The sequence below is a fragment of the Muscardinus avellanarius genome (assembly GCF_963383645.1).
Source record: "Muscardinus avellanarius genome assembly, chromosome: X".
NCBI lineage: Eukaryota > Metazoa > Chordata > Mammalia > Rodentia > Gliridae > Muscardinus > Muscardinus avellanarius.
The window spans coordinates 42,986,650-43,011,414 of record NC_137792.1 but is presented as its reverse complement, the minus strand read 5'-3'; the positions used below and the strand labels follow the sequence as shown (position 1 = coordinate 43,011,414).

The 24,765-nt window shown below is 42.2% G+C and overlaps 1 protein-coding gene and 1 pseudogene across 2 annotated transcripts in view; one reads left to right on the top strand and one right to left on the bottom strand.

Annotated features, from left to right (window-relative positions):
• SHROOM4 (shroom family member 4) overlaps window positions 1–24,231 on the top strand; it is a gene marked incomplete at both ends in the record, with an annotated part of 253,060 nt that extends 228,829 nt beyond the window's left edge. Inside the window, 4 exons of the mRNA XM_080719379.1 lie at window positions 8,104–8,937; window positions 15,244–15,424; window positions 22,524–22,793; window positions 23,962–24,231. Of these exons, the coding sequence (XP_080575505.1) occupies window positions 8,104–8,937; window positions 15,244–15,424; window positions 22,524–22,793; window positions 23,962–24,231 (1,555 nt within the window). The remainder of the gene's footprint in view (window positions 1–8,103; window positions 8,938–15,243; window positions 15,425–22,523; window positions 22,794–23,961) is intronic.
• Window positions 17,659–18,120, bottom strand: LOC308278629 (gametocyte-specific factor 1-like; annotated as a pseudogene). The gene has a single exon. The product of its transcript is annotated as a gametocyte-specific factor 1-like (transcript).
• Window positions 24,232–24,765: the final 534 nt, after the last annotated feature.

Genomic DNA, 24,765 nt, shown 5'->3' with positions numbered 1-24,765 from the left:
TCACAGTACCTGACTTCAAATTATACTACAGAGCTATAGTAACAAAACAGCGTGGTACTGGCACAAAAAAATAGACACAAGAATCAATGGAATAGAAGATAAGCAGACAAATTCTCACCTTTATAGTCAATTGAATTTTGATAAAGGAGCCAGAAACATATGTTGGAAAAAAGCCAGCCTTTTCAAAAAATGGTGCTAGGAAAACTGGATATTCTTATGTGAAACAATAAAATTCAACCCTTATCTCTCACCCTGCACAAGAATCAACTCAAGATGAATCAAAGACATAGAAATTAGACCAGAAATTTTGCAATTTCCAGAAAAAATCTTAAGACAAACTCTAGGCACAAACATATAAAACCTCCAGAGCTCAGGAAATAAAAATCAATAAATGGGATAGCATTAAATTAAAAAGCTTTTGTGCAGCAAAGGAAATAATCAAGAGTGTGAAGAGAGAGACTACAGAATGGGAGAAAATCTTTGCCAGCTACTCCTCTAATACAGGACTAATATTTAGAATATATAAAGGACTTTCACCTTTTAAAATGTATGATAATAATGATTGTGTTAAAAGAAATAGCTCTATTCATATATTATTTAATTTTTCAATATGAAAAGAATATTGAAATGTTTCAAATATATTTTAGGGTTAGGAAGACTATCTTAAGCCTTTTGTCTTTTTTTTTCAGTACTGGGGATGGAACCCAGGGGCATTCTACCTTTGAGCTACAACCCCAGCCCTTTATTTTTATTCTTTATTTTGAAATAGGGTCTCACTGAGTAGCAAAGGGCCTCATTAAGCAGCTGAGGCTGTCCTCAAACCGAGATCCTCCTGTCTCAACCTCCCAAATGCTGGGATTACAAGCGTGTGGGATTAATGTCATCAATATGAATTCTAGAGCCGAGCGTGGTGGCAAACGCTTATAATCCCAGCATTCGGGAGGCTGAGACTGGAGGATCGCGGTTGGTGGACAGCCTCAGCTACTAAGTGAGGCCCTCCGTAACTTAGTGAGACCCTGTTTCAAAATAAATAATAAAAAATTGGGCACGGGGTATAGTTTAGAGGTCGAATGCCTATGGCTTCCATTCCCAGACCCGCAAAAAATATGAATTCTAATACAGAACCAATATTTTATTTCTAAAATGAACCTCACTTGTTTATTGTGAATTATATTTTAACATCTTCCTGAATTCTCTGTGCTGTAGTTTAAGATCTATATACCAATACTCTTAGATAAGACCGATCTCTACTTTTCTTTATATATTTTCTAGTTGCTGGGTTTGGGTATATTAAACCAGGAATGGTATTCAGGAATATTTCTTCTCTCTTTATTTTCCAGATTCCAGGGCCTAGAACATGCAAGTAGCATTAGAAGGTTGAAAGTTTGTGATTGTGCTATTTTTTTTTTTTTTTTGGTGGTACTGGGGTTCCTGGAAACCCTTCTACCTCCAGGTTATACTCCCAGACACCTATTTTCTATATTTTTATTTGGAAACAGGGTCTCTTAAGCCAGCGCGGCTGGCTTTGAACCTGCGTGATCCTCCTGTCTCCACCTCCCAAGCACGGAGATTACAAGTGTGCACCACCACACCTGGCAATGATTGTGCTATTTTTTAATCACACCTATAAATATTATTTTCTATAGCAACTAGAGAGTTTAGTCTCTTCTTCTCCAATAGGTTTGAGTAATTTGGGTTTTCCTAGAAAACTCTAAGTTTTGTAATTTTTTTTGTGGTACTTGGGATTGAGCCCAGGGCTTTTCTACTTGTAAGCCAGCCCTTTTTTATTACTTATTTTGAAACAGGGTCTCAAATTTATTTTACAGAGGGCCTCACTATGTAGCTGAGGTTGCCCATGAACCTGTCATCCTGTCAAGCCTCCACGTACTGGGATTACAAGCATGTACCACCACACCTGGCTGTACTTATTTTTTTTATAAACTATTAACATTCTCTTTTCATTTTCATTGTAATTGTAGTTATTTCTCCATTTCTAATTTTATATTTAGCTTTTTAAAACTAGATTAACAAGTGGCATATCTGTTTTGCTAGTTTATATTTTCCTTTGAAGAACTGACTTTCAGCTTTCACTATTAGTTCAGTTGTTTGTTTTCTAGAATATTAATTTTTTCTATTAATTTTTTTAAATTTGTGCTATGTTTAGGTTTAGTTTTGAGATTCTTTACCTCTTTTTGTTGAATGCTTAATTCATTTATTTTAACTTGTTTTAGGTATTATTATTATTATTATTATTATTAATTATTTGATGGTACTGGGGTTCCTGGAAGCCCTTCTACCTCCGGGCTACACTCCCAGACCTATTTTTATATATTTTTATTTGGAAACAGGGTCTCTTAAGCCAGTGAAGCTGGCTTCAAACCTGCATGATCCTCCTGTCTCCGCCTCCTAAGCGGGGGGATTACAAGCGTGCACCACCACGCCCGGCTTGTTTTAGGTATTAATATAAGTATTTAAGGCTACAGATTTTTTTTTGGTGGTACTGGGGTTCCTGGAAGCCCTTCTACCTCCGGGCTACACTCCCAGACCTATTTTTACATTTTTTTTTATTTGGAAACAGGGTCTCCTAAGCCAGCGCGCGCGGCTGGCTTCGAACCTGCGCGATCCTCCTGTCTCTGCCTCCCAAGCGCGGGGATTACAAGTGTGCGCCACCACGCCTGGCTCAGGGCTACAGATTTTCCTTGGACTTTGGTCAACCATATCCTCTAGGCTCTGATATTTAAAATTATTGCTAATTTCTATATATTCTGTAATTTCAGATGAAATTTCCTGTTTGGCCAAAGTGGGGGGTCAAAATATTTTCTATATGCTAAAGATTTTTTTGTAGTGCTGGGAATGGAACCCAGGGGTATTCTACCTCCCAGCTGCATCCCCGGCACTATATTTATTCTTTTTCTTGAAACAGGGTCTCGCTGAGTTGCAAAGGGCCTCACTAAGTAGCTGAGGCTGGCTGCAAACCACAATCTTCCTGTCTCAGCCTCCAAAATGCTGGGATTATAAACGTGTTCCACCATGACAGGCTTCCCAGCCCTATTTTTTATTCTTTATTTCTTTATTTACTTTTTTTTGGTGGCACTGGGGTTCCTGGAAACTCTTCTACCTCCGGGCTACACTCCGAGACCTATTTCATATTTGTTATTTGGAAACAGGGTCTCTTAAACCAGCGAGACTGGCTTCAAACCTGCGTGATCCGCCTGTCTCTGTCTCCCAAATGCTAGCTAAAGATTTTTATGTTTCATATTTTCTATTAATTTCCAGTTTTGCTGTATTGTGATTAGAGAATGTGGACTATATATTCTGGCTCAATATATAGTCAATTTAAAAATACTTAGTAGGCCTTTGAAAAGAAAGTACTGTCTTTGTTTTAAGTGTATAAATATATTTAGATTTTCCCATTATCTTAGTTTTTGCTGTCATACTGCACCATCATTTGAAATAGTCTTAGTTTGTTTCTGCTTTTTTTCTACCTTTGCATTTCCCATAGATTTTGCTCTATGTACTGTGATGCTATGTTTCCTAGTGCATAAAGATTCAGGGTAGCTAGGCATGGTGGTGCATACCTGCAATCCCATTATTTGGGAGGCTGAGACAGAAGGATCACATGTTTGAGGCCAGCCTCAGCAACTTAGACCCTTTCTCAAAATAAAAAATAAAAAAGATTCTTCAGTTCAAGGCCAATCTCAGCAACTTAGCAAGACCCTCAGCAACTGAGTGAGACCCTGTTTTAAAATAAAAATAATATAGGGCTAGGGATGTAGCTTTTAGGTACATTGCCTTTGGGTCCCATCCCCAGTATCACAAAAGGGGGGAGGGGCTAGGGTATAGCTCAGAGGTAGAATGTCCCTGGGTTCAATCCCTATTAAAAGAGAGAGAGAGAGAGAAAGATTGATTCAGCATAGTTAGAACTTCATCATGTGTTCTAGTTGTTACCATTATAGTGTCCTTCTTTGTCTTATATATTGATTTTTGCCTTTAATCAACATTTTTATAATGAACATCATAACTGTTTTTTTTTTTTTTTTTTGCGGTACTGTAGGTTGAACCCAGGGCATTCAACCTCTTAGCTACAACCCAGCCCTGTGTGTGTGTGTGTGTGTGTGTGTGTGTGTGTTACTAGAGTTGGAACCCAGGGGCATTCTACCTCCAAGCTACACCCCCAGCCCTATTTTTTTTATTTTAAAACAGGATCTCAAGCCGGGCGTGGTGGCGCAAGCTTGTAATCCCCATGCTTGGGAGGCGGAGGATTGTGCAGATTCGAACCCAGCCGCGCTGGCTTAAGAGACCCTGTTTCCAAATAAAAATATAAAAATAGGTCTGGGAGTGTAGCCTGGAGGTAGAAGGGCTTCCAGGAACCCCAGTACCACCAAAAATAAAACCCAAGATCTCACTAAGTTGCAGAGGGCCTCACAAGTTGCTGAGGCTGGCCACGAACCTGTGATCCTCATGTCTCAGCCTCTCACGTGCAGGCATTACAAACATGTGCCACCATACCCATCTTCTATTTTCATTCTTTATTTTGAAACAGGGTCTCACAAAGTTGCTGAGAGCCTTACTAAGTAGCTGAGGCTGGCCATGAACCTTCGATCCGGCTGTTTCAGCTTTCTTAGTACTGGAATTACAAGCATGTGATGCCGTGCCTGGCTATTACTGGATTTTTAAACATTTGGAATTAATTTATTCCTTAAACAGATATTTATTGAATACGTACTCTGTACCAGGCACTAGAGACCCACTTAATGAGATAGAGAAGATCCTTGAGGCTTATGTTTTAGTTAGAGTGGGATCACACAAACTAGTACAAATAGATGTGTAATGCAATATCAAGGGAATGTGTACTTTGAGAAAGAACAACGTAGAATACGGCTAAAGCTAAGTTTTCTCTATTCAAGATCAGCTAATTAGGAAAGGCCTGTCTGCCTCATGTATGCTCATCACCCTTTGACTTCTCATTCACTACTTTTTCTTTTATTTTTCCCAAGGGGATATGACAGGTGGAACAGTTTATGCACAGTGTATCTAGGTGGGTGAAGGCCCAAATGAGAAGAGAACGGGGATGTCTGGATATGAATTTCTGGTCCACGTGAGTGATAAGCTAGTCAGGATGGGGACTGGAGATGAAGAGGAACAAGGGACATTTTGCTTTACATTCTAGCTGAGTTTGGCTACCATTGTGTGCATTTTTTACTTTTAAAAGAAGTATCCCCAGTCTTCATGACGATTGAATGGATATTCTGTCTAATGATCTAATTGAACCCTTGTAATTTCCTATCACTGGGCAAGACTTAGCATGATGCTGATTGCCCACAGAGTACAGCAGGAAATACAGATTTTCTGGCTTAGAGTGCTTAACTCTTTACATACTGAAGCCAGAGTTATCTTTTAATTTTGGTCACTTTATTGAACTTTGACATTTTATACATATTCAACTACACCTAGACTTTTTTCATTAGATATATTTTTCTATCACTTATAATATGAGAATCTTATTTTGCCTCACAAATAATAGACTTTTCGTGAGGAATGGTGGTACATGCCTGTCATCCCAATACCCAGGAGGCTGAGACAAGAGGACTGCAGGGAAGCCTCAGCAACTTAGAAGACCCTATTTCAAAATAAATTAAAGTATGGCTGGAGGTAGCTCAGAGGTAGAATGCCCCTGGGTTTGATTCTCACTACTAAATAGTAAAATAATAATAATAATAATAATAATAATAATAATAGTCTTTTAAATTTTATGAGAGTTTTTTCATAAGTATATTTCACATATAATGCATAAAACATTTACATATAAGATACATGTAGTATATTAAGATTACTTATATACATATCCTTAACTCTTGACCTTGAATTTGTTTTAGTGTATAATATATGGTCTAGCTTCAAATAGCACTGCTCCTCAGTTACCTCAGTTACCATGAAAAGATTTATTAAATAATCTTTATCTTCTTGATTCAGAAGATTATATGTATGACATTTTACATTATTTTTTTTTTTGGTGGTACTGGGGATTGAACCCAGGGGCTTTCTACCTCCGGGCTATACTCCCAGACCTATTTTTTTATATTTTATTTGGAAATAGGGTCTCACTAAGTTGCTGAGAGCCTCACTAAGTAGCTGAGGCTGGCTTCGAACCTGTGCAATCCTCCTGTCTCAGCCTCCCAAGCGCGGGGATTACAGGCGTGCGCCATCACGCCCGGCTGACATTTTACATTATATATGACATTTATAGATGATCTGGTTTGTTCTGGACTTTCTGTTCTGTTCTGTTTATCAGTAACACACTTTTAATTATAATTGCTTTTATAAAGTGCTTAACCTCTATCTTCATTTCTTCTGTAGAACATTCATATAATATCCTGCCTTTTTGCAAGTTAATGTTCAAAAATTCTATAGTTAGAAAATTCCTTTTGAGAATTATGAATGGAGCTGCATTAGAAGGAGATATTTTATTTATTTATTTATTTATTTATTTATTTATTTATTTTTTGGTGGTACTGGGGTTCCTGGAAGCCCTTCTACCTCCGGGCTACACTCCCAGACCTATTTTAACATTTTTATTTGGAAACAGGGTCTCCTAAGCCAGCGCGCGCGGCTGGCTTCGAACCTGCGCGATCCTCCTGTCTCTGCCTCCCAAGCGCAGGGATTACAAGCGTGCGCCACCACGCCCGGCTTCAGAAGGAGATATTTTAAATCCAAATAGCAGATATTTGTGAATGGTCTGCTTGGGATTTTTTATAGCATAAGAACATAGAAAATATACATATTTATTTTATGATACAGGTTGTATCTAGAGAAGTAGAAGTGGAACGGAAGTGGAAAGTGCTATAAAGGATATTATTTCTTTAGAAAAATTCATGAAGCATAGATTAAAAAAAAGCACTAATTCTTGGTGGTAGGTGGAACTGTGACAATTTATTGTGGAAATCCCTGTGAATTTCTAAATGTTTGAAAATTTTCATAGTGGAAAATAAGACAAACAACAAGAACAACAATAAGTGCAGAATAAATAGGTTTTTAAGCCCCAGAATACAACACATACAGTGTGGGTGCAATAAGCAGACTGAGGGATAGTGTGTGTATTTAGACTTTGGAGCTAGACCAAGTTCAAATTCTACTACTTAGTAGCTTTATAACCTCAGACAAGTTACTTGAGCCTATGTCTCAGTTCTACCAACTGTAAAATCAAGACAATATTAGGTGCTCCCAAGGGTTATTGTGAGGATTAAATAAATCATGACATGGAAAGCACTTAAAATAGTGCCTAAAGCCAGGCGTGGTGACATACACTTGTAATCCCAGCATTTGGGAGGCTGATATGGAAGGATCATGATTCGCGGACAGCCTCAGCTACTACTTCGTGAGGCCCTTTTCACTCAGTGAGACCCTATTTCAAAAAAAATAAAGAATAAAAAATAGGACTGTAGTTGTAGTTCGGAGGTAGAATGCGCCTGGGTTCCATCCCCAGTACCTCAAAAAATGTGCCCAATATTTAGTGTATGCATGCTAAGTTTGAGCAGTCATTATTATGATTATCACTATGATTATTGCATTTACTACATATATTAAATGTTCCAAGGTCATTTAAAGTTTTACATAAATGCCTAGTGTGGTGGCACATACCTGTAATTCCAGTACTTGGGAGGCTGAGACAGAAGGATCACAGGTTTGAGAGCATCCTCAGCAACTTAACCCGACTCTTGTTCAAAATCAAAAATAAGAGCTGGGCTTGGAGGGGCACACTTGTAATCCCATCTGAGACAGGAGGATCGCAGGTCCTCCTGTCCTGAGACAGCAAGCTTCAGCTACTTAGGCTCTGTTTCAAAACAAAGAATAAAAATTAGGACTGTGGGTGTAGCTTGGAGGTAGAATTCCTCTGGGTTCGATCCCCAGTACTGCAATAGAAAAGAAAAATAAGTAAATAAAAATAGAAAGAACTAGGGGTCTGGCTCAGAGGTAGAATGCCTCTGAGTTCAATCCCTAGTCCAAAAAGAAAAGAAAAAAATTTTTTACATAAATGATGTCATCCTAAATATAGGCCCATTGTAACCTGTTTGGCTTACTCCAACTTCATCTACTGTTTTGCAGGGAAATGGCTCATCCCAAATCCAGCTTTCCATGGGTAACCCCCTTCCATCCTTGTCATGAAAACCCAGCACTGGACTTGTCAAGCCATCGAGCAATTTCTTCTCTTGACCTCCTCGGAGACTTCAAACATGCCTCGAAAAAAACTGAGGAAACTTGGGTGTATGAGGAGGGGAGCCCCCTTGCCTCCATGCCTCGCCCACTGCGCGGCCGAGCCTTCTCCGAGAGTCACATCAGTTTGGAGCCTCAAAGCACTCGGGCCTGGGGGCAGCATCGGAAGGAGCTCTATACCAAGGGTGAGGAGACTCAGCCTGATGCTCTGGGAGCCCGGAAGAAGGCCTTTCCTCCGCCTCGCCCTCCTCCTCCCAACTGGGAGAAGTACAGGCTTTTCCGAGCAGCCCAGCAGCAGAAACAGGAACAGCAGCAGCAACAGCAGCAGCAGCAGCAGCAGCAGCAGCAGCAGCAGCAGCAGCAGCAGCAGCAGCAACAGCAGGGGGAAGAGGAAGAAGAGGAAGAGGAAGAGGAAGAAGAGGAGGGAGAAGAGGAAGAGGAAGAGCTGCCACCCCAGTATTTCAGTTCAGAAACCACTGCTTCCTGTGCCCTCAATCCCCAGGAAGTCCCGGAGCAGCCCCAAGCCCCAAGCCTTGGCCACCCAGAGACCTCAAGGCGGGGTTCACAGAGTCTCTCAGAGCAAAAGTCCTTTGCTACCCATTCCGGTGATCTGCCTCCAATTCGTGGCCGCCTGGGATCTCAACCTGAGCAGGCTCGGCCCCCTTGCTATTATGGCATCGGTGGACTTTGGAGGACATCAGAGCAGGAGGCCTCTGATTCTCCCAAGTAAGTTTGTAAAAGACATTGGGTCCCCAGCCAGGTGTGGTAGCACATACCTATAATCCCATTACTGGGGAGACTGAGGTTTGAAGCCAGCCTCAGCAACTTAGGGAGGCCTTCAAGCAACTTGGTGCACATTCCCTTCCCCCACACAAACATGGATTGGGTCCCCGAAGAAGTAGGCAGCATAGGTTTTAATTCCACCTCTGCCTTTTACTGAACGCCTGACCTTGGAAAGGTCAGTGAAACACCTCCCAGCCTCAGTTTTCTTACCTAGAAAATGGGCATGATGATATCTGATCCTCAGAATTACTATGAACATTAAGATAATCTATGTAAAGGACATAGAAAGCTACATGCTTAGCACACAGTAGATGCTCAGTAAATGAGAGTTGTTGCACTTAATATCTCTAAGCATCATTATTAAAATACTGTATTATTTCTCCATGTGTCTTTAAGATAAATATCAATACCTGGTCCCTGATCCCAAAAGCACTACATATATGAAACCCTTCTTGGCTATAGTAGGCTTTCCCCAGAAACAATGATCCAGAGGATTTTCAGCCTTTTATTCCCCTGCCTGCTTGCTCTCTAGAACAAGAGGCTAGCTGACAACCTGGCCTGCCTCTGCCCTAGGCTCAGTAGCCTGGGCCTCTGAACTCTTCCTCCGACCCTAGCGTTAAAGGTATTCCTGGCACTGGACACATATGGCAATTGCTTAGAACAGCTAGGGCTATTCTTTGTCTCTTTCACACTCTTCCCTCCTTGTTTCCCCGCTGCTTTATATTTGCTTTGGGGACAGTAGGTAGTATTCAATAGAGTGAACTGCCCAGGCAGGGTGCTTAAAGCAGGAGTGGATTCTGATGGTGGAACTGCCAGTCTGCTCTGTCCAGTGTGTCTGTGCTCATCTGCATGCCCCACAGAGCAGGGTTTTTTTTTTCTTCAAGACAAAAGCCCCAGGACCACCGTAGCTCACACTTTGGGCTCTCAGCTCAGCCTGCCCAACAGCAGAGAACTCCGCCTACTGTCTGCTGGGGGTGGAGGCAGAGAGACATGTGTCTTCTTTTTTTTATTTATTTATATTTTTATTGGTGCATTGTGTTCATACATCATAATGGTATAAGGAAAATACTTTTGTAGACATACATGCACACATCGCCCAGTCAGCCCCCACCCGATCCCCACCCCGTTCCCTCCCCATCCCTCCCTCCCATGCTTGGCTTAGTGGTTGACATCTAGTATTATAGCAATTTATCCAAAATTAACAATGATAATCTCACATAACAGATTCATTTGTCTGATACCAAGCTTTTGATGACTTAGAGATAACATTTCAATATTTCTTTTTGCTTTCTTTCTTACCAGAGGATATTTTTTATTTTTTTAAGGTGAAACTATCATACATTTATTTATTTATTTTTCAGAAAAAAATCTATCCTAACATGAAATATGAATTCTAAATACCTGAAACATCTGCCTTTAGAGCAATACTACACTGTTTCAATTATTGTAGCTTTATAAGGTTTGAAATCAGAAAATGTACATCTTCTAGCTTTGTTCTTTTTCGAGAATGAGACATGTGTCTTCTGAGTGTTCTTTAAATCCCTATACATGAGGAGCTTGCCTGAGACATGTTCCTTTTTTTTTTTTTTTTTTTTGCGGTACTGAGGATGGAACCCAGGGGTATTCTACCTGCAAGCTACACCCACAGCTATAATTTTTATTCTTTATTTTGAAACAGGGCCTCACTGGGTTGCAAAGGGCCTCACTGAATATCTGAGGCTGTCCGTGAACCACGATCCTCCTGTCTCAGCCTCCCAAATGCTGGGATTAAAAGCGTGCGCCATGCCGGGCGTGGTGGCGCACGCTGGTAATCCCCTTGCTTGGGAGGCAGAGACAGGAGGATCGCGCAGGTTCGAAGCCAGCCGCGCGTGCTGGCTTAGGAGACCCTGTTTCCAAATAAAAATGTAAAAATAGGTCTGGGAGTGTAGGCCGGAGGTAGAAAGGTAGAAGGGCTTCCAGGAACCCCAGTACCACAAAAAAAAAAAAAAAAAAAAAAGCGTGCGCCACCACACCGGCTTTTAAAAGTACCTTGTTATTGCATCTTTTACTGGTAGGCAAATCTTGGTACTGAGCTCTGGAGCTGGCTGAGCAAATTTTTTAGTCCCAGGTGCCACAAGCAAAAGATTTACAGTGCCTGACTCCTAGATCCTGTGAGAATCCCTTATAAGACCCAATGTAGCTGCTCCTCAAGCTGTCTATCTAGCTCGGCAGCACTCTTATTATAACTAGAAAACAACATACCATAGCTGGGGGAACGGAAGGTGACAGCATACAGTACATATTTAATTAATATTTACAAATAAAGAGTAGATAAATGAATGAATGGAACATCAAATGACCTTTTTTGCAGTAGTAGGAATGAAATCCAGGGGCATTCTACCTCTCGGCTACCCCCTGAGCCCTATTTTTTTTTCACTGAGTTGCAAAGGGCCTTGCTAAGAAGCTGAGGCTGTCCACAAACCACGATCCTCCTGTCTCAGCCTCCTGAATGCTAGGATTACAAGTGTGTGCCACCATGCCCAGTTAACTGATCATTTACTATGTGCTAGACACTACTAGGCATTTAATTTCCATCATTTTGTTTAATACTCCCAACAACTCTATTGTCTATCATTCTCAATTTGGTAGACGAGGAAATTAAAGCTTAACAAAATAAGGAACTAACTAGTTTAATGTTGAGCAGCAAAGATTCTAAGTCAGATCTACCTGACTCTAAAACCTATTTTACCTTTGCCAGCAGCCTTTCTTAGAGATATCTTGTTCTTCCAGTAGGCTAGGTTGTCTAGAGACCACTTTCCCTTCTCCAGGACAGTGTACATCAGAGGTAGCAGCTACAGGCCCTGGATCATCGTCTATTATGTACCTTCCATTCACTTTGGTACCTTGGTCAAAGAGAAGGAAACTGAAAGCATTAATGATCTTCTAATTTGCTCCAGATGTTTTTTAAAATGACTATGGGATGGAAGGTAAAGCACTTGTTTGCATACAGCCATGGCTTCTGGCTGCAATAATCAATTACAGATTCATCTTTGAGTGATGGAGATTTAAGGAAGAGTATCATTTCCAACACAGCTGGTTAGCTGTTTTGTTTTTGGGTTGTTTTTTTTTTTTTTTGCCCGTTTACTATGTGCCAAGCATTGTTCTCAGAACTTTCATGGACAGACAGTCCCTGAATTATGATGCTTTGACCTAATGGTATTTTTTGCTTTGTGGTGGTAAGAAAATAATATTCATTTAAAAGCCAGGTGTGGGCGGTACATGCCTGTAATCTCAGTACTTTGTAGGCTGAGACAGGAGAATCTCAGGTTCAAGAACAGCCTCAGCAAAGTAGCAAGACTTTCAGCAACCTAGTATGAACCTATTTCAGAACAAAAAATAAAATTGGGCTGGGAGGTTTAGCTCAAAGGTAAAATGTCCTGGGTTCAATTCCCAGTACACACACACACACACACACACACACACACACACCAAAAATATATATATATATACACACACACACATACATATACATATACACGTATACGTATATGTGTATATGTATATGTATATATGTATATACATATGTATATGTTATATATATGTTTGATAGAAATTATATTTCAATTTTTGGATTCTGCTCTTTTCTTGGGCTAATGAGATGCAGGCCAATATTCTCAAGATGCCGGTCAATAGCAGCTCCCAATCAGCCACCTGATCATGAGGGGAAACAACCAGGACTCTCCAGTGTGCTGTATTGCTGAGCTTTGTCATCCAGTAGGTTAGGTGTATTCAATGCATCTTCAACTTATGGCAGTTTAAATTTACCATATGGATTTATTAGGGATATAACCCCTGCTGTAAATTGAGGAGCATCTGTATTCATTGATTTAATCTACACAATATACCTATGAAATAGACTTAATATCCATATTTTTGTGTTCAATATCCAGTATGCTCAATTTGAATTTGTTTGATTTGTTGTTGCTTGTGGTACTGGAGATTGAACCCAGAGGTATTCTACCTCTGAGCTACACCCGCCCCCATTTTATTTTTTAAGCTAGAAATAGGATCTCACTAAGTAGAGTACTTGGGGAGGCTGAGACAGAAGATTTTAAATTTGAGGCCAGCCTCAGCAAATAGTGAACTCTCACCAACCTAGCAAAATCCTGTTTCAAAATAAAAATAAAATAGAACTGGGGGTATAGCTTGGAGATAGAAAGCCCCTGGGTTCAATCCCCAGTACCATACTTGTGTGTGTGTATACACACATGCACACACACACACATTTTTAAAGCCAGGGGTATATCTCAAAGGTAAAATGTCCCTGAGTTCAATCACCAGCACCTCCAAAAACAGTTATGATGAGCAACACATACATGCATGTGCACATGTGTTTATGTATTTTTGGACAGAGTCAGGGGCATGGTGAACACTGTGTGAAAATTAACTAGTAATGTTCCTATATCAGTATTATAAGCTTGAAACCCTCCGTGTAAAAGGAATTTACCTGGGATGAGGAATACTGGCATGCACAAGTTTCTTTTGTGTGATGAATTAGGAGACAGTATAGCATGAATCAGTAAATAGCTGTGGAGCCTTTTAACCATTATTTTTGACCTTTATGGAAGAGCTGCAAATAGCTGCAAAAATGACTAATGAGTTTCTCCTATTTTCCCTTTTGAACAGCTAGAGGTTAGCAAAGGAGTAGTGACAAAGCCGGGTAGAGTGTGGGGGTGGCTGGTGGAAGAGAATATGGGGGGGCTCCCCTTTGCATAGACCCTAGGTTGAATTATTTACCCCTCCATGACTGAAATGCAGCACTCCTGCTTACTTTTCTTCTTCTGCCAGATCAGAAGTCTCAATGGCAGAAGAGGCCAAACCCAAGCTAGTCTGGAGCCAGAGCTACTTCTTTCCCGAGGAGAAGTTTGTTTTCATGGGGTGGGGCGGGCTCTGAGAAGCAACACTTCATAGGCTTCAGAGACCCCCAAGACAACAGGGCTGGCTGCTAATACACTTGTCAAGCCCCTGGTTGTCACTAGTTTCATTTATTGTCCCATTTCATCCCATGACCATGCAGGAAGCTGGGGCCATTGGGGAATATGGCAGAGAGGGAGAAATGCTATCCCTTTGCAGCCTCAATGGCTGCCCTACAGCACACAAGCTCCAAAAAGATCAGCAGAGATGGGGTTGGCCATGACAAGTCTATGGCAGGGCTATTAATCCCAGCCCTCGATATGGTGGCCAACTGATGAGGTCACAGGTGACTCTTTGCTGGGGCTGATCTGCAGTGGAAGGGCCACCTCATGCAGGAGTGGCAACGGGAAAGAAGTGATGAGAGTGTTCGGAAAGCCACGAGTTCCTCTGCCAGGGAAAGACCCAGGATTGACAGGGGTCTGTGGGTGTATAAGAGGCCTAGAGAACCAATAGCCAATGTCTCACACACTTCTCTACCTTTCAGCCTCTCTTTTGGTACTCATATACTGAGGCTATAAACCCAGGAGAATTGTTGATGATCAGAATCCCAGAACTTTCTAGGCCTGCAGTTTTCCTGGGTTGTAATTAGGGCACTCATGACCAAACCACATTATCTCTAGAGAAGGCTGCTACCTGCTAAAGTGAGGGGCATGGAAATATCCTTCTAAGTTTTTTTATTTTGTGTGTGTGTGTGTGTTACTGGGGTTTGAGCCCAGGGGCCTTCTACCTCTGTGCTATACCTTAGTCCTGCTTTATATATTTTTGAACAAAGGTCTCAATAAGTTGCTCAGGCTGGCTTCGAACTTGTGATCTTTCTAATCCAGTCCCTCAAGTACTGGGATTACAGGCACAACCACATCTAGTGCCTTATGGCTTGTTTTTTTGTTTGTTTGTTTGTGGGTCTGGGGATGGAACCCAGGGGCGTTCGACTTCCAAGCTACACCCCTGCCCTATTTTTCATTCTTTATTTTGAAACTGGGTCTCACTGAGTTGCAGAGGGCCTCACTAAGTAGTAGCTGAGGCTGTCCGCGAACCGCAATCCTCCTGTCTCAGCCTCCCAAATGCTGGGATTACAAGCACCCCCTGCTACCTTCTGATTTCTTGAAGTTTGCCTTTGCTTGGCTTCCAGATGGCTTCCATGTGGCCTGTTTACATTTGATCAGTGCATTCGGCTCTTATCTTGTACAACTCCTTGGTGAAGCAGGGTCTCATTTTACAGATGGGGAAGTCAAGAAAGCAGAAAGGTCAGCAGTCTCTCATCACAGGTATTCAAATGATCACTCTTTGTTTCCACAGACAAGATTTCCAGCACTTCTCGCCTCCTCCGGGGGCCCCAGCAATCCCTACCTCTTACTCGGCTTATTATAATATTTCTGTGGCCAAGGCAGAGCTGCTGAATAAGTTGAAAGACCAACCTGAGATGGCAGAGATTGGCCTGGGAGAGGAGGAAGTAGATCATGAACTGGCTCAAAAAAAGGTGAGTTTTTTTTTTAATATGTACTAGAGGTTTCCATCAACCAGTCCCACTTCACCTTCTAGAATGTCTTGCATTCCTGTTTTCAGTATGGAAATCAAACAGTCTCTCTGGGTTTCTCATGCATCCAACCCCAGGCCTTTTTTTATAAATAATATACTTTTTATTGATGTAATGTATACAGTGCATACACTATAGGGAGGTCCAAGGCACAGTGGTGTGTTTCCATATAGTCTCTTCTCATCCAATCAATAGTTGTAGCAGTAGTAGTAGTCATCGCTATCTCTCCTATCCTTAGAACAATCCTACAAGGTGGAGATTACTGTCCCTTTTTATATTACCAGCTAGGGGGACTAATTTTCCCTGGTTACAAACAAAATGAGAGATCCAGGACTTGAAAACTCTGAATTTCTGCTGCACTGCACCGAGCTCTCCCTCTCAATTAGTCCAGCCTTGAAGGTAACTCACTGCCTAGGGCACATCAGAGTTTCTCCCAGTGAGCTCTTGCCAATGGCATTGTTATTGATATTTATTCTTGTGTAGCTTTCTCAAAGAGTAAACAGACTGACTATGAAAAATAGGGAGAAATTATAGGCCAGCAGACTTTTGTATTTATTTGCAATGATGGTCAATTATCTCTAAGAAATACAAAATAGATAAATGGAGGTGATGATGTTGTTGGTGTTGTTGTTGCAGAACCTTCCTTTCTTCCCATAAAGAACCCTAGCCTAGTTTTCTAATCAAGTTCCTGGAATCACTTTGCCCTCCCTACACTTACCCATTTTATTTCATAAGCAAATAGGGTTGTCATGACAACCTCAAAGGTCCAATTTACCCTTTTGTGGATATGTGAACTCAATGTAAATTGCTCTTCTACCCATATTTCTCTTTCAGGATATGACCCATAGGAAAACACAGGGCCATTTGCAAATGCTGTCCCTCCAGTTTCCCATCTGAAGCAAAATGTCAGGGTAGAATCAGAAGCTCGTGGTCGGGTTGTAGTTTTATTGATCGTCCGCTCCTATGTCCCCTGAGCCTGGCAGGGCTGCTCCCTGCTTACTCAGGGTCTGGCCTTTCCAGAGGCAAACCTAATAAGAGTCTGGCTGGGAGAAGAGAGAGCTGATCAGAAATGGCAGTACGCAGAACAACAGAGTGATTTGAAGTGAACATGGGTGGGCTAGGACAGTTTTGGTTTCTGAGGAAAAGACAAGGAAGGTCACCAATTGGCAATATCACAGCAAAAGCAATTCTGCTCTGTCTGGGTCTGTGATTACTGCAGAGTTTTAGATGATATACCTCGCCCAGGACTGAGGTTCAGATTGTAGAGCCCAGGTGCCAAGAAACAAAGGGTCCTCTCCACTTTCACCCATCTGCCTGTCTCCAACACCAATACCTCCAACACCTCGAGCCAGGCCAGATAAATGATTTTCCAACTGCGTTTGTTTCTTTTCCCTCAAATTGAGGGTTTTTTGGGGGGTGGGTGGGAGCAGAGAGTGGTAAAACAACTGAGAATCTCTTGACATCTGTGTATGCCACATCATTCATGTCACTGATGGCCAATTCCCACTGGGTTTGGGAATTTCCCCCAAATGCACACCCATTACACTTACACTATGAGCATTGTGATCTCTTGTCTTTTGAATGGTTCAAACACCTGACAAAATATCCCCTGGAATGCAAAGGAAGCTCTCTTAGTCTTGGTCAACTTGGACCAATGAACTATTAGAGAGAAACACCTTATAGAAAACTTGAAACCAATGGTCCCATAGTACCCAGGATGGAATAATAAAAACAAGCACTGAAGCATACTTCCTACATCCAAGTTACTACTCTAGACATGTAATGTGTATTGACTCATTTAATTCTCCTAGACACCCTTTGAGATAGGTACTATTGTTTTATATATTTTTATATTTATGCTATGTATGTAGCATTATTTGAACAGTTACCTCCATGTTATACATTTATTTATTTATTTATTTATTTATTTATTTATTTATTTATTGTGCTACTGGGGATGGAACCCAGGGGCATTCTACCTCTGAGCTCCACCCCCAGCTCTATTTTTTAATTATTTTTTTGCCATAGGAAATATATTCTTTATTTAAATTTAAAAAGGTTAAGATGTCAGTAACAAGAGTTGTTACTTAAAACATGACAGCTATGATTTCATTAAAGTTTAAAAAAAATTTAAAAAGCCTTCTCTGCTGGCTCTTTAATCCACGGCTTCTTCAGTTTTATTGACCTTTTCTCCAGGACATACAGTTGTTAGGATACTTATCTTCCATATCCTCTTTTGGGTCCCCTGAGTCACTTTCACAAACCAGAGTTTTTGGAGTAAAAGTCTTAAGAACAAATGAAGGAAAATGATGCAGGTTATCTATGTTCCACACATCAGGGTCAGGAATCTGATTGGCAGCATTAGAAGGCTTTTCATTTGGTTCCACACTTGGAGAAAGAACCTTTGAAAGAATAAATGGCTTGTCATGTACAGCAGTTCTGTTGATACAGTTAGCCTCATGCTCCTTGAGTCTTCCAATTGGGACCACATGCCAGACATTATATTTGCAGCTAGCCAACTTTTAAGCAATCTTTGGATTTTTCTTTTTGCATGATGATGCTATGTGGTACTGTAACCTGTTGGCTGGCATCCTGTGGTTCAGGACATAAGGACATATTTTTAAGGCTTCTGGCTCCATGAGGCCTTGGAAGGCTGGTGCTATGCTGCTGCTCAGCAGCCTCCCTAATTTTTATTCTTTATTTTGAAACAGGGTCTCACTGAGTTGCAAAGGGCCCCACTAAGTAGTAGCTGAGGCTGTCCGCAAATCGCAATCCTCATGTCTCAGCCTCCAAAATGCTGGGATTAAAAGTGTGTGCCACCTCGCCCAGCTTTCTTTCTTTTTTTTTTTTAAAGCAAAAGTTAGCCGGGCGTGGTGGCGCACGCTTGTAATCCCCGCGCTTGGGAGGCGGAGACAGGAGGATCGCGCAGGTTCGAAGCCAGCCGCGCTGGCGTAAGAGACCCTGTTTCAAAAATATAAAAAAATAGGTCTGGGAGTGTAGCCCGGAGGAAGAAGGGCTTCCAGGAACCCCAATACCACCAAAAAAATAAATAAATAAATAAATAATAAAATAAAAAAGCAAAAGTTTTAATTTAAGCAAAGTGAGGATACATGTTCAGGGGAAACACAAGCCAGTTTAAGAGAGCACAAGAGCAGCCATGGGGAGAGAGGCCAAGAGCTCAAAACATTTCCCAGAGTGTCCACAAGCTGCCCAAATGGCCCTCAAATTGCCCCAAAATGGCCTAGAGTGGCTCAGGGCTCCTTAGAGCTCTACTTTCTTATAGGACTTAATAGAGAGGGGGTGACCAGGGGCACATGGAATTACAGGCTACTTATTTGAAGCTTTCTGGTTCACAAAATGTCATTTTGCGGGGGGCAGGAGTCAGAGACAGGAAGTTGGGAGTGGAGATAGGACTGTGAGGTGTGGGGCTCTGTTAACAAGAAGTGTGACTTTAGGGGGGATCTTTTGTGAGGGGAATAGAACTTTCACAAAGGATCAAGCTCTTAGGTTTTAATTGACTCTGGAATTTCTTGAGCCATCCTTTTTTAATTTAAAAATGTGGGCTTGCCTTCTTAAGAATAACCAAGCTCTGTTAACTGAAGATTTCAGATTATTTTTTTCGCTACTGAGAATGGAACCCAGCAGCAATCTACCTCTGAGGCACACCCCCCAGCCCTTTTTTTATTTTTTATTTGGAAACAGGGTCTCACTGAGCTGCAAAGGGCCTCACAAAGTAGCTGAGGCTGGCTTTGAACCTGTGCAATCCTCCTGTCTCAGCCTCCCAAATGCTGGAGTACAAGTATGCGCCACCACGCCCAGCTAAGATTTCAGATTTTTTTTTTTTTGGTGGTACTGGGGATGGAACCCTTCTACCTCTAGGCTACACTCCCTATTTTATATTTTATTTGGAAACAGGATCTCTTAAACCAGCGAGGCTGGCTTCAAACCTGCGCGATCCTCCTGTCTCCACCTCCCAAGCACAGGGATTGTAAGCATGTACCACCACGCTCGGCAAGATTTCAGATTTTTTTTCTTTTGATTGGTGAATGTTGTCTAGTTGTTTTTATTTTTTATTGGTGAATTATATTTAGACATCATATTGGGATAAAAAAAACTTATGTGTACATACATGTTCACATCACTGATTTAACCCTTACCCAATTCCAACCCCATTCCCTCCCATCCCTCCCTCCCTTGCTTGGCTTAGTGGTTGACTTCGATATGTTTAAGTACATTGTGTGTTTTAGAGAATTTCCTTCTTTCTCCCGGCTTTCATGTTATAGATTTTATATGGGAAAATTGGAGCTTGAAGAGGTTGACTATTTTATTTAAAATCAGACTACTAGAGCCAGGCGTGGTGGCGCACGCTTGTAATCCCCGCGCTTGGGAGGCGGAGACAGGAGGATCGCACAGGTTCGAAGCCAGCCGCGCTGGTGTAAGAGACCCTGTTTCAAAAATATAAAATAGGTCTGGGAGTGTAGCCCGGAGGTAGAAGGGCTTCCAGGAACCCTAGTACCACCATAAAAAAAGAAAAAGAAAATCAGACTACTAGCTGGGGGTCATGGTGCATGCCTATAGTCCCGGTATTGGGGAGGCTGAGACAGGAGGATCACAAGTTTGAGGCCAGCCATAGCAATTTAGTGAAACTTTCAGATATCTGGTAAGATCCCGTTTTGAAACAAAAAATTTAAAAAGTGATGGGGGTATAGCTCAGAGGTGTACCTCTGGGTACACACACACACACACACACACACACACACATACTGGGACCACTGCTTTGTGGCCAAGCTGGGATTCACATTCAGGCAGTCTGGCTTTGGGATCCATGCTTTTAATGACACTGTAATACTGGCTGCAAAGGCTTTAGGTGACCTGGGATGGCTCTGTGCCCATCTGACCTCGAAGCTAAACAAGTTTCTTTTAGTTTAGAGTGTCTTATAATAGTAGTAGTAGTAGTAATGATTATGATGATGATGACAATAGTGACAATAATGATGAATACTAGCATCTATAAACATGCATTGATCCCTTAATAAACCAGACACAATCGTATTTTACTTTTTTTATTTCATCAAACCATCACAATAAACATGGTAGGAAGTGCTTCTCTAGTTTACACCTTTTAAGTGGGGTTAATGGGATTAGGCAACTTACTCAAGTTCACAGAGTTTAGAGGAGGTAAAATTAGAATCCAGATGTCTCTGACCCCAATACTGCACTATACTATGTTGTCTCAGAACTGGTTATCCCTAGAGGGCAGAAGAATAGGAAGATACAGGTACTCATTCTCTTGAGTATCTGACAATCAACAGTAGGCAAATGGTCAGACTCACACACCGTGTAGGACAGGGACAGCTTCTAATTACACTGAAGGTTTCTAATTCTCAGAAGCCTTGAGAGCTTAGAAAAGCAAGACATTATTGAAGGAAGGCTTCCAGATGAGGGTTTTCTATGAGAAAGGTGGAGGCACAGCTGGGCCCTGGAAGAAAGAATTGGAATAGCTAAAGTGAAGAAGGAAATAAAGAGCAGGTGGGTCTGCAGAAGCAACTCAGGAACAAGAGAGTGAGTTTAAGGGACATAGAGAGGAGTGAAAAGCTACTCCTGGAAGGTTCTGAGGAGTGACATTAGAAGAGTTATGGTATGGGAGGGACACATTTAAAATAAATAAGTCTAGATTTTATTGAGCCCATAATCTTTGTTGAGCCCTTTGCATGTAATATCTCATTGAATCATTACTGCCCAATCAATGCATACTGTGACTACCCCCATGCTTTTCTTATAGATAAAGACAGTGAAGCTTAGGAAAGCTAGTTCCTCCAAGGTTTCACAGTGAGGAAGTGACAGAACTAGAAGTGAAACCCAGTCCTTAGGACTCCAGAATTTACACACCATGTGTGTATGTGACACTAGGGAGTGAACCTAGGTGAATTATACCTCTGAATTATACCTCCTGTCCTATTCTTTTTTTTTTTTTGAAACAGGCTCTCACTAAGTTGCCAAGGACTTGGCTAAGTTGCTAAGACTGGCCATGAACCTGGAATCCTCCTGTCTCAGTCTCCTAAATACTGGGATTTCAGGTGGGTGCCACCACGCCTGGTTCAGAAATTATACTCTTATTCAAAGGCCTCCAAAGTCAAACTGAGAGGCTAGGGGTGTCACTCAGTGGTATGCAGCCCTTGCCTAACATGCTCCAGGTCCTGGGTTTGATTCACAGCCCTGCTCAAAAAAAAAAAAAAAAAAAAAAAAAAAAATATATATATATATATATATATATATATATATATATATATATATGCCTAAAGTAGGATTTGGGTTTGGATTTGGGGATAAAACTCAGTGGTAGAGCTCTCATCAAGAATGCAAAGGACCACCATCCTCAGCACCACCAAAAAAGCCAAACTGAGTCGGGAGCAAGGACCTTGCTGTCATGAGCACAGAGGTACTTAAATGGAATGAAGGAGAATGAATGAAGTGATAGTCAAATACTTGATGCCAAAGGCCTTTCCAACCTTGGATATGACACATCTATTTTTTTTTTATTGAGGCACTGGGGGTGGAACTCAGGGGCATTCCAACTCTGAAATACATCCCCAGCCCTATTTTTATCTTTATTTTGAGGCAGGGTCTCGCTGAGTTGCAAAGGGCCTAAGTAGCTGAGGCTGGAGGTGAACCCAGATCCTCCTGTCTCAGCCTCCCAAATGCTTGGGATTACAAGCGTGTGCCACCATTCCCCGCACATTCATATTTATTAACTGGTCTCAGCCAATATTATTTGTATTTGGCAAGTGAGGCTCGGCCCCTGGGTAACCAGTTGTCTAATGCCATGAAGTTCAATGGTGATATGGAGAGGCCCATCAGACAGGGAGAGATGGTGTCAGCCTAGAAACCTGAAATAGCTCACAACTTGTTCAGATTTCTTTGCAACCACAAGGGGAGAGTCTGCCATCTGTCCGATGGATTCCGAAACAGAGATGACAAGCACGGATCAGTTTCTGTGGGTTCTCATACTCACCATTTGTCTTCTCCCATTTAACTCCCCCAGATACAGCTTATCGAGAGCATTAGCCGAAAACTTTCCGTCCTGCGGGAGGCCCAGCGAGGGCTATTAGAAGACATCAGTGCCAATGCGGCCCTTGGAGAGGAGGTGGAAGCCAACCTAAAAGCCGTCTGCAAGTCCAATGAGTTTGAAAAATACCGCTTGTTCGTTGGGGACCTGGACAAAGTGGTGAACCTGTTGTTGTCACTCTCCGGACGACTCGCCCGGGTGGAGAATGCTCTTAACAGTATCGATTCAGAGGCCAGCCAGGAGAAGGTAGAGTTAGTGCCCCTGGGGGTATGGATGGAAGTAAATGCCATCAGTTTCCTCTCAGGACTCTCTGTTTCAAGTCTTGCTAGTATGGGAGGCAGAAGTATTACTACTAAGAGTGTGAGCACTGGCTTTTAAGTGTCTTTGGATTCTGGCTTTATTGCTCATTAGCTGTGTGATGGTGGGCAACTTAGTTAACCTCTCTCTGCCTCGATATCCTCATTTATAAAATGAAGTGAATGTACTCTCTGCTTCATGGGACTGTGGTGAATAATAAATTAGATAATCCATGCTAATAATTTACAACAGGGCCTAGAATTGGGTAAGTACTGAATTCTTTCAAGCAGCTAGGAGTAGGAGTGGTGGTGGTGGTGGTGGTGGTGGTGGTGGTGGTGGTGGCGGCGGCGGCAACAGGAGCAGCAGCAGCAATTTTGCTTCTTTCTAGAGTCAGAAACAGTTGAAATGGGAATCTATTCCCAAACCAAACTGTATTATCCTCCCTTTTACAAGTAGCTTTGAATGCACAACAGGAGGTGCATATGCCCATGCATACATACACCACGAATACCTATACTCACTCATGTTTACTCACACAGACACACATCGTATAGAAAGCATCACTCTGGTGATGTCCATTCATAAAAGGGACCTGAGAGAGCTTTACCAGAGCCTACCCCATGCCATACCCAGTGACAATCTACAGATTAAAAATAGCCTTAGAAGCTGGGTATAGTGTGGTATGCCTATCCCAGTACTTGGGAGGCTGAGACAGATCACACGTTTAAGGCCAACCTCAGCAAGCAGTGACACTCTCAGCAACCTAGGGAGACCCTGTTTCAAAAACAAAAAATAAAAAGGGCTTGAGGTGTAGCTCAGAAGTAGAATGGCCCTGGGTTCAATCATTCAATTTTTAGTCACACACACACACACACACACACACACACACACAGCTTAGAGAGAGAAGGGGATTAGAATACATCCCCCAGTCCAGAACTGCTGTCATGTTTGTGTTTGTCCAGCTACAGGAAAGAAAGGCTTTTCCATGCAGGTGGACATCACAGCAGGAAATCTAGGACTGATCAATTAGCAGAATGGATAGCTGCTTTGTGGCAGCGTGCTGCTAAGCAGATGCTGGTAATTGGGACAGCCCTTAATTGGTCCTCTGCCTCCCTAGTTGGTGCTGATGGAGAAGAAGCAGCAGCTGACAGGCCAGTTGGCAGATGCCAAGGAGCTAAAGGAGCACGTGGACCGCCGGGAGAAGCTGGTGCTTGGCATGGTCTCCCGCTACCTGCCTCAAGACCAGCTCCAAGATTACCAGCACTTCGTCAAGATGAAATCTGCTCTCATCATTGAACAGAGAGAGCTGGAGGAGAAGATCAAGCTTGGGGAAGAGCAGCTCAAATGTCTCAGGGAGAGCCTGCTCTTGGGGCCCAGCAGTTTCTAATTCTGCCGACAGCTTACTCCAGCATCTGTGGCCCAGGCCTGGTGGAAAGGAAGCTCTTCAATCTTCCACAGTGGTTTGTTAGCAAGCAGACAGCAAAGAGCTAGCAGTTCCAGCAATCTACTCCTGGGTGTCTCTTGCTTCCCTGTCTCTAGCAATGGTCTCAGCCAGCTAGGAGACGCTGGGTGGGTGCCAAGCTCCTGCCCCAGGGAGCTGCAGCATGGTGCGATCATGAACACACTGTCCTTTCCCACACTCACTGCCCACGGAACCACCAAAAGTGCCTTCATTCTTTGTGCTAGGATGCCAAAGACACCAGGAACTTGCCATCCACCCACGCCATAATCAGCCTCTTAAGGTTCAGAGGAGACTTGCCTATGTGGGGGATCGATTCCATTTCCTGGACTCGGAATCGAGCCATTTATCACCGAGACCTGGCTCATTCCAGGGCATTTACTTACTACCAGTTAAAGGCCCTCACCCAGGCTTTGCGGTGGGGGAACATCAAAGGAGGTGGTACATGTACAGAATCTAAGT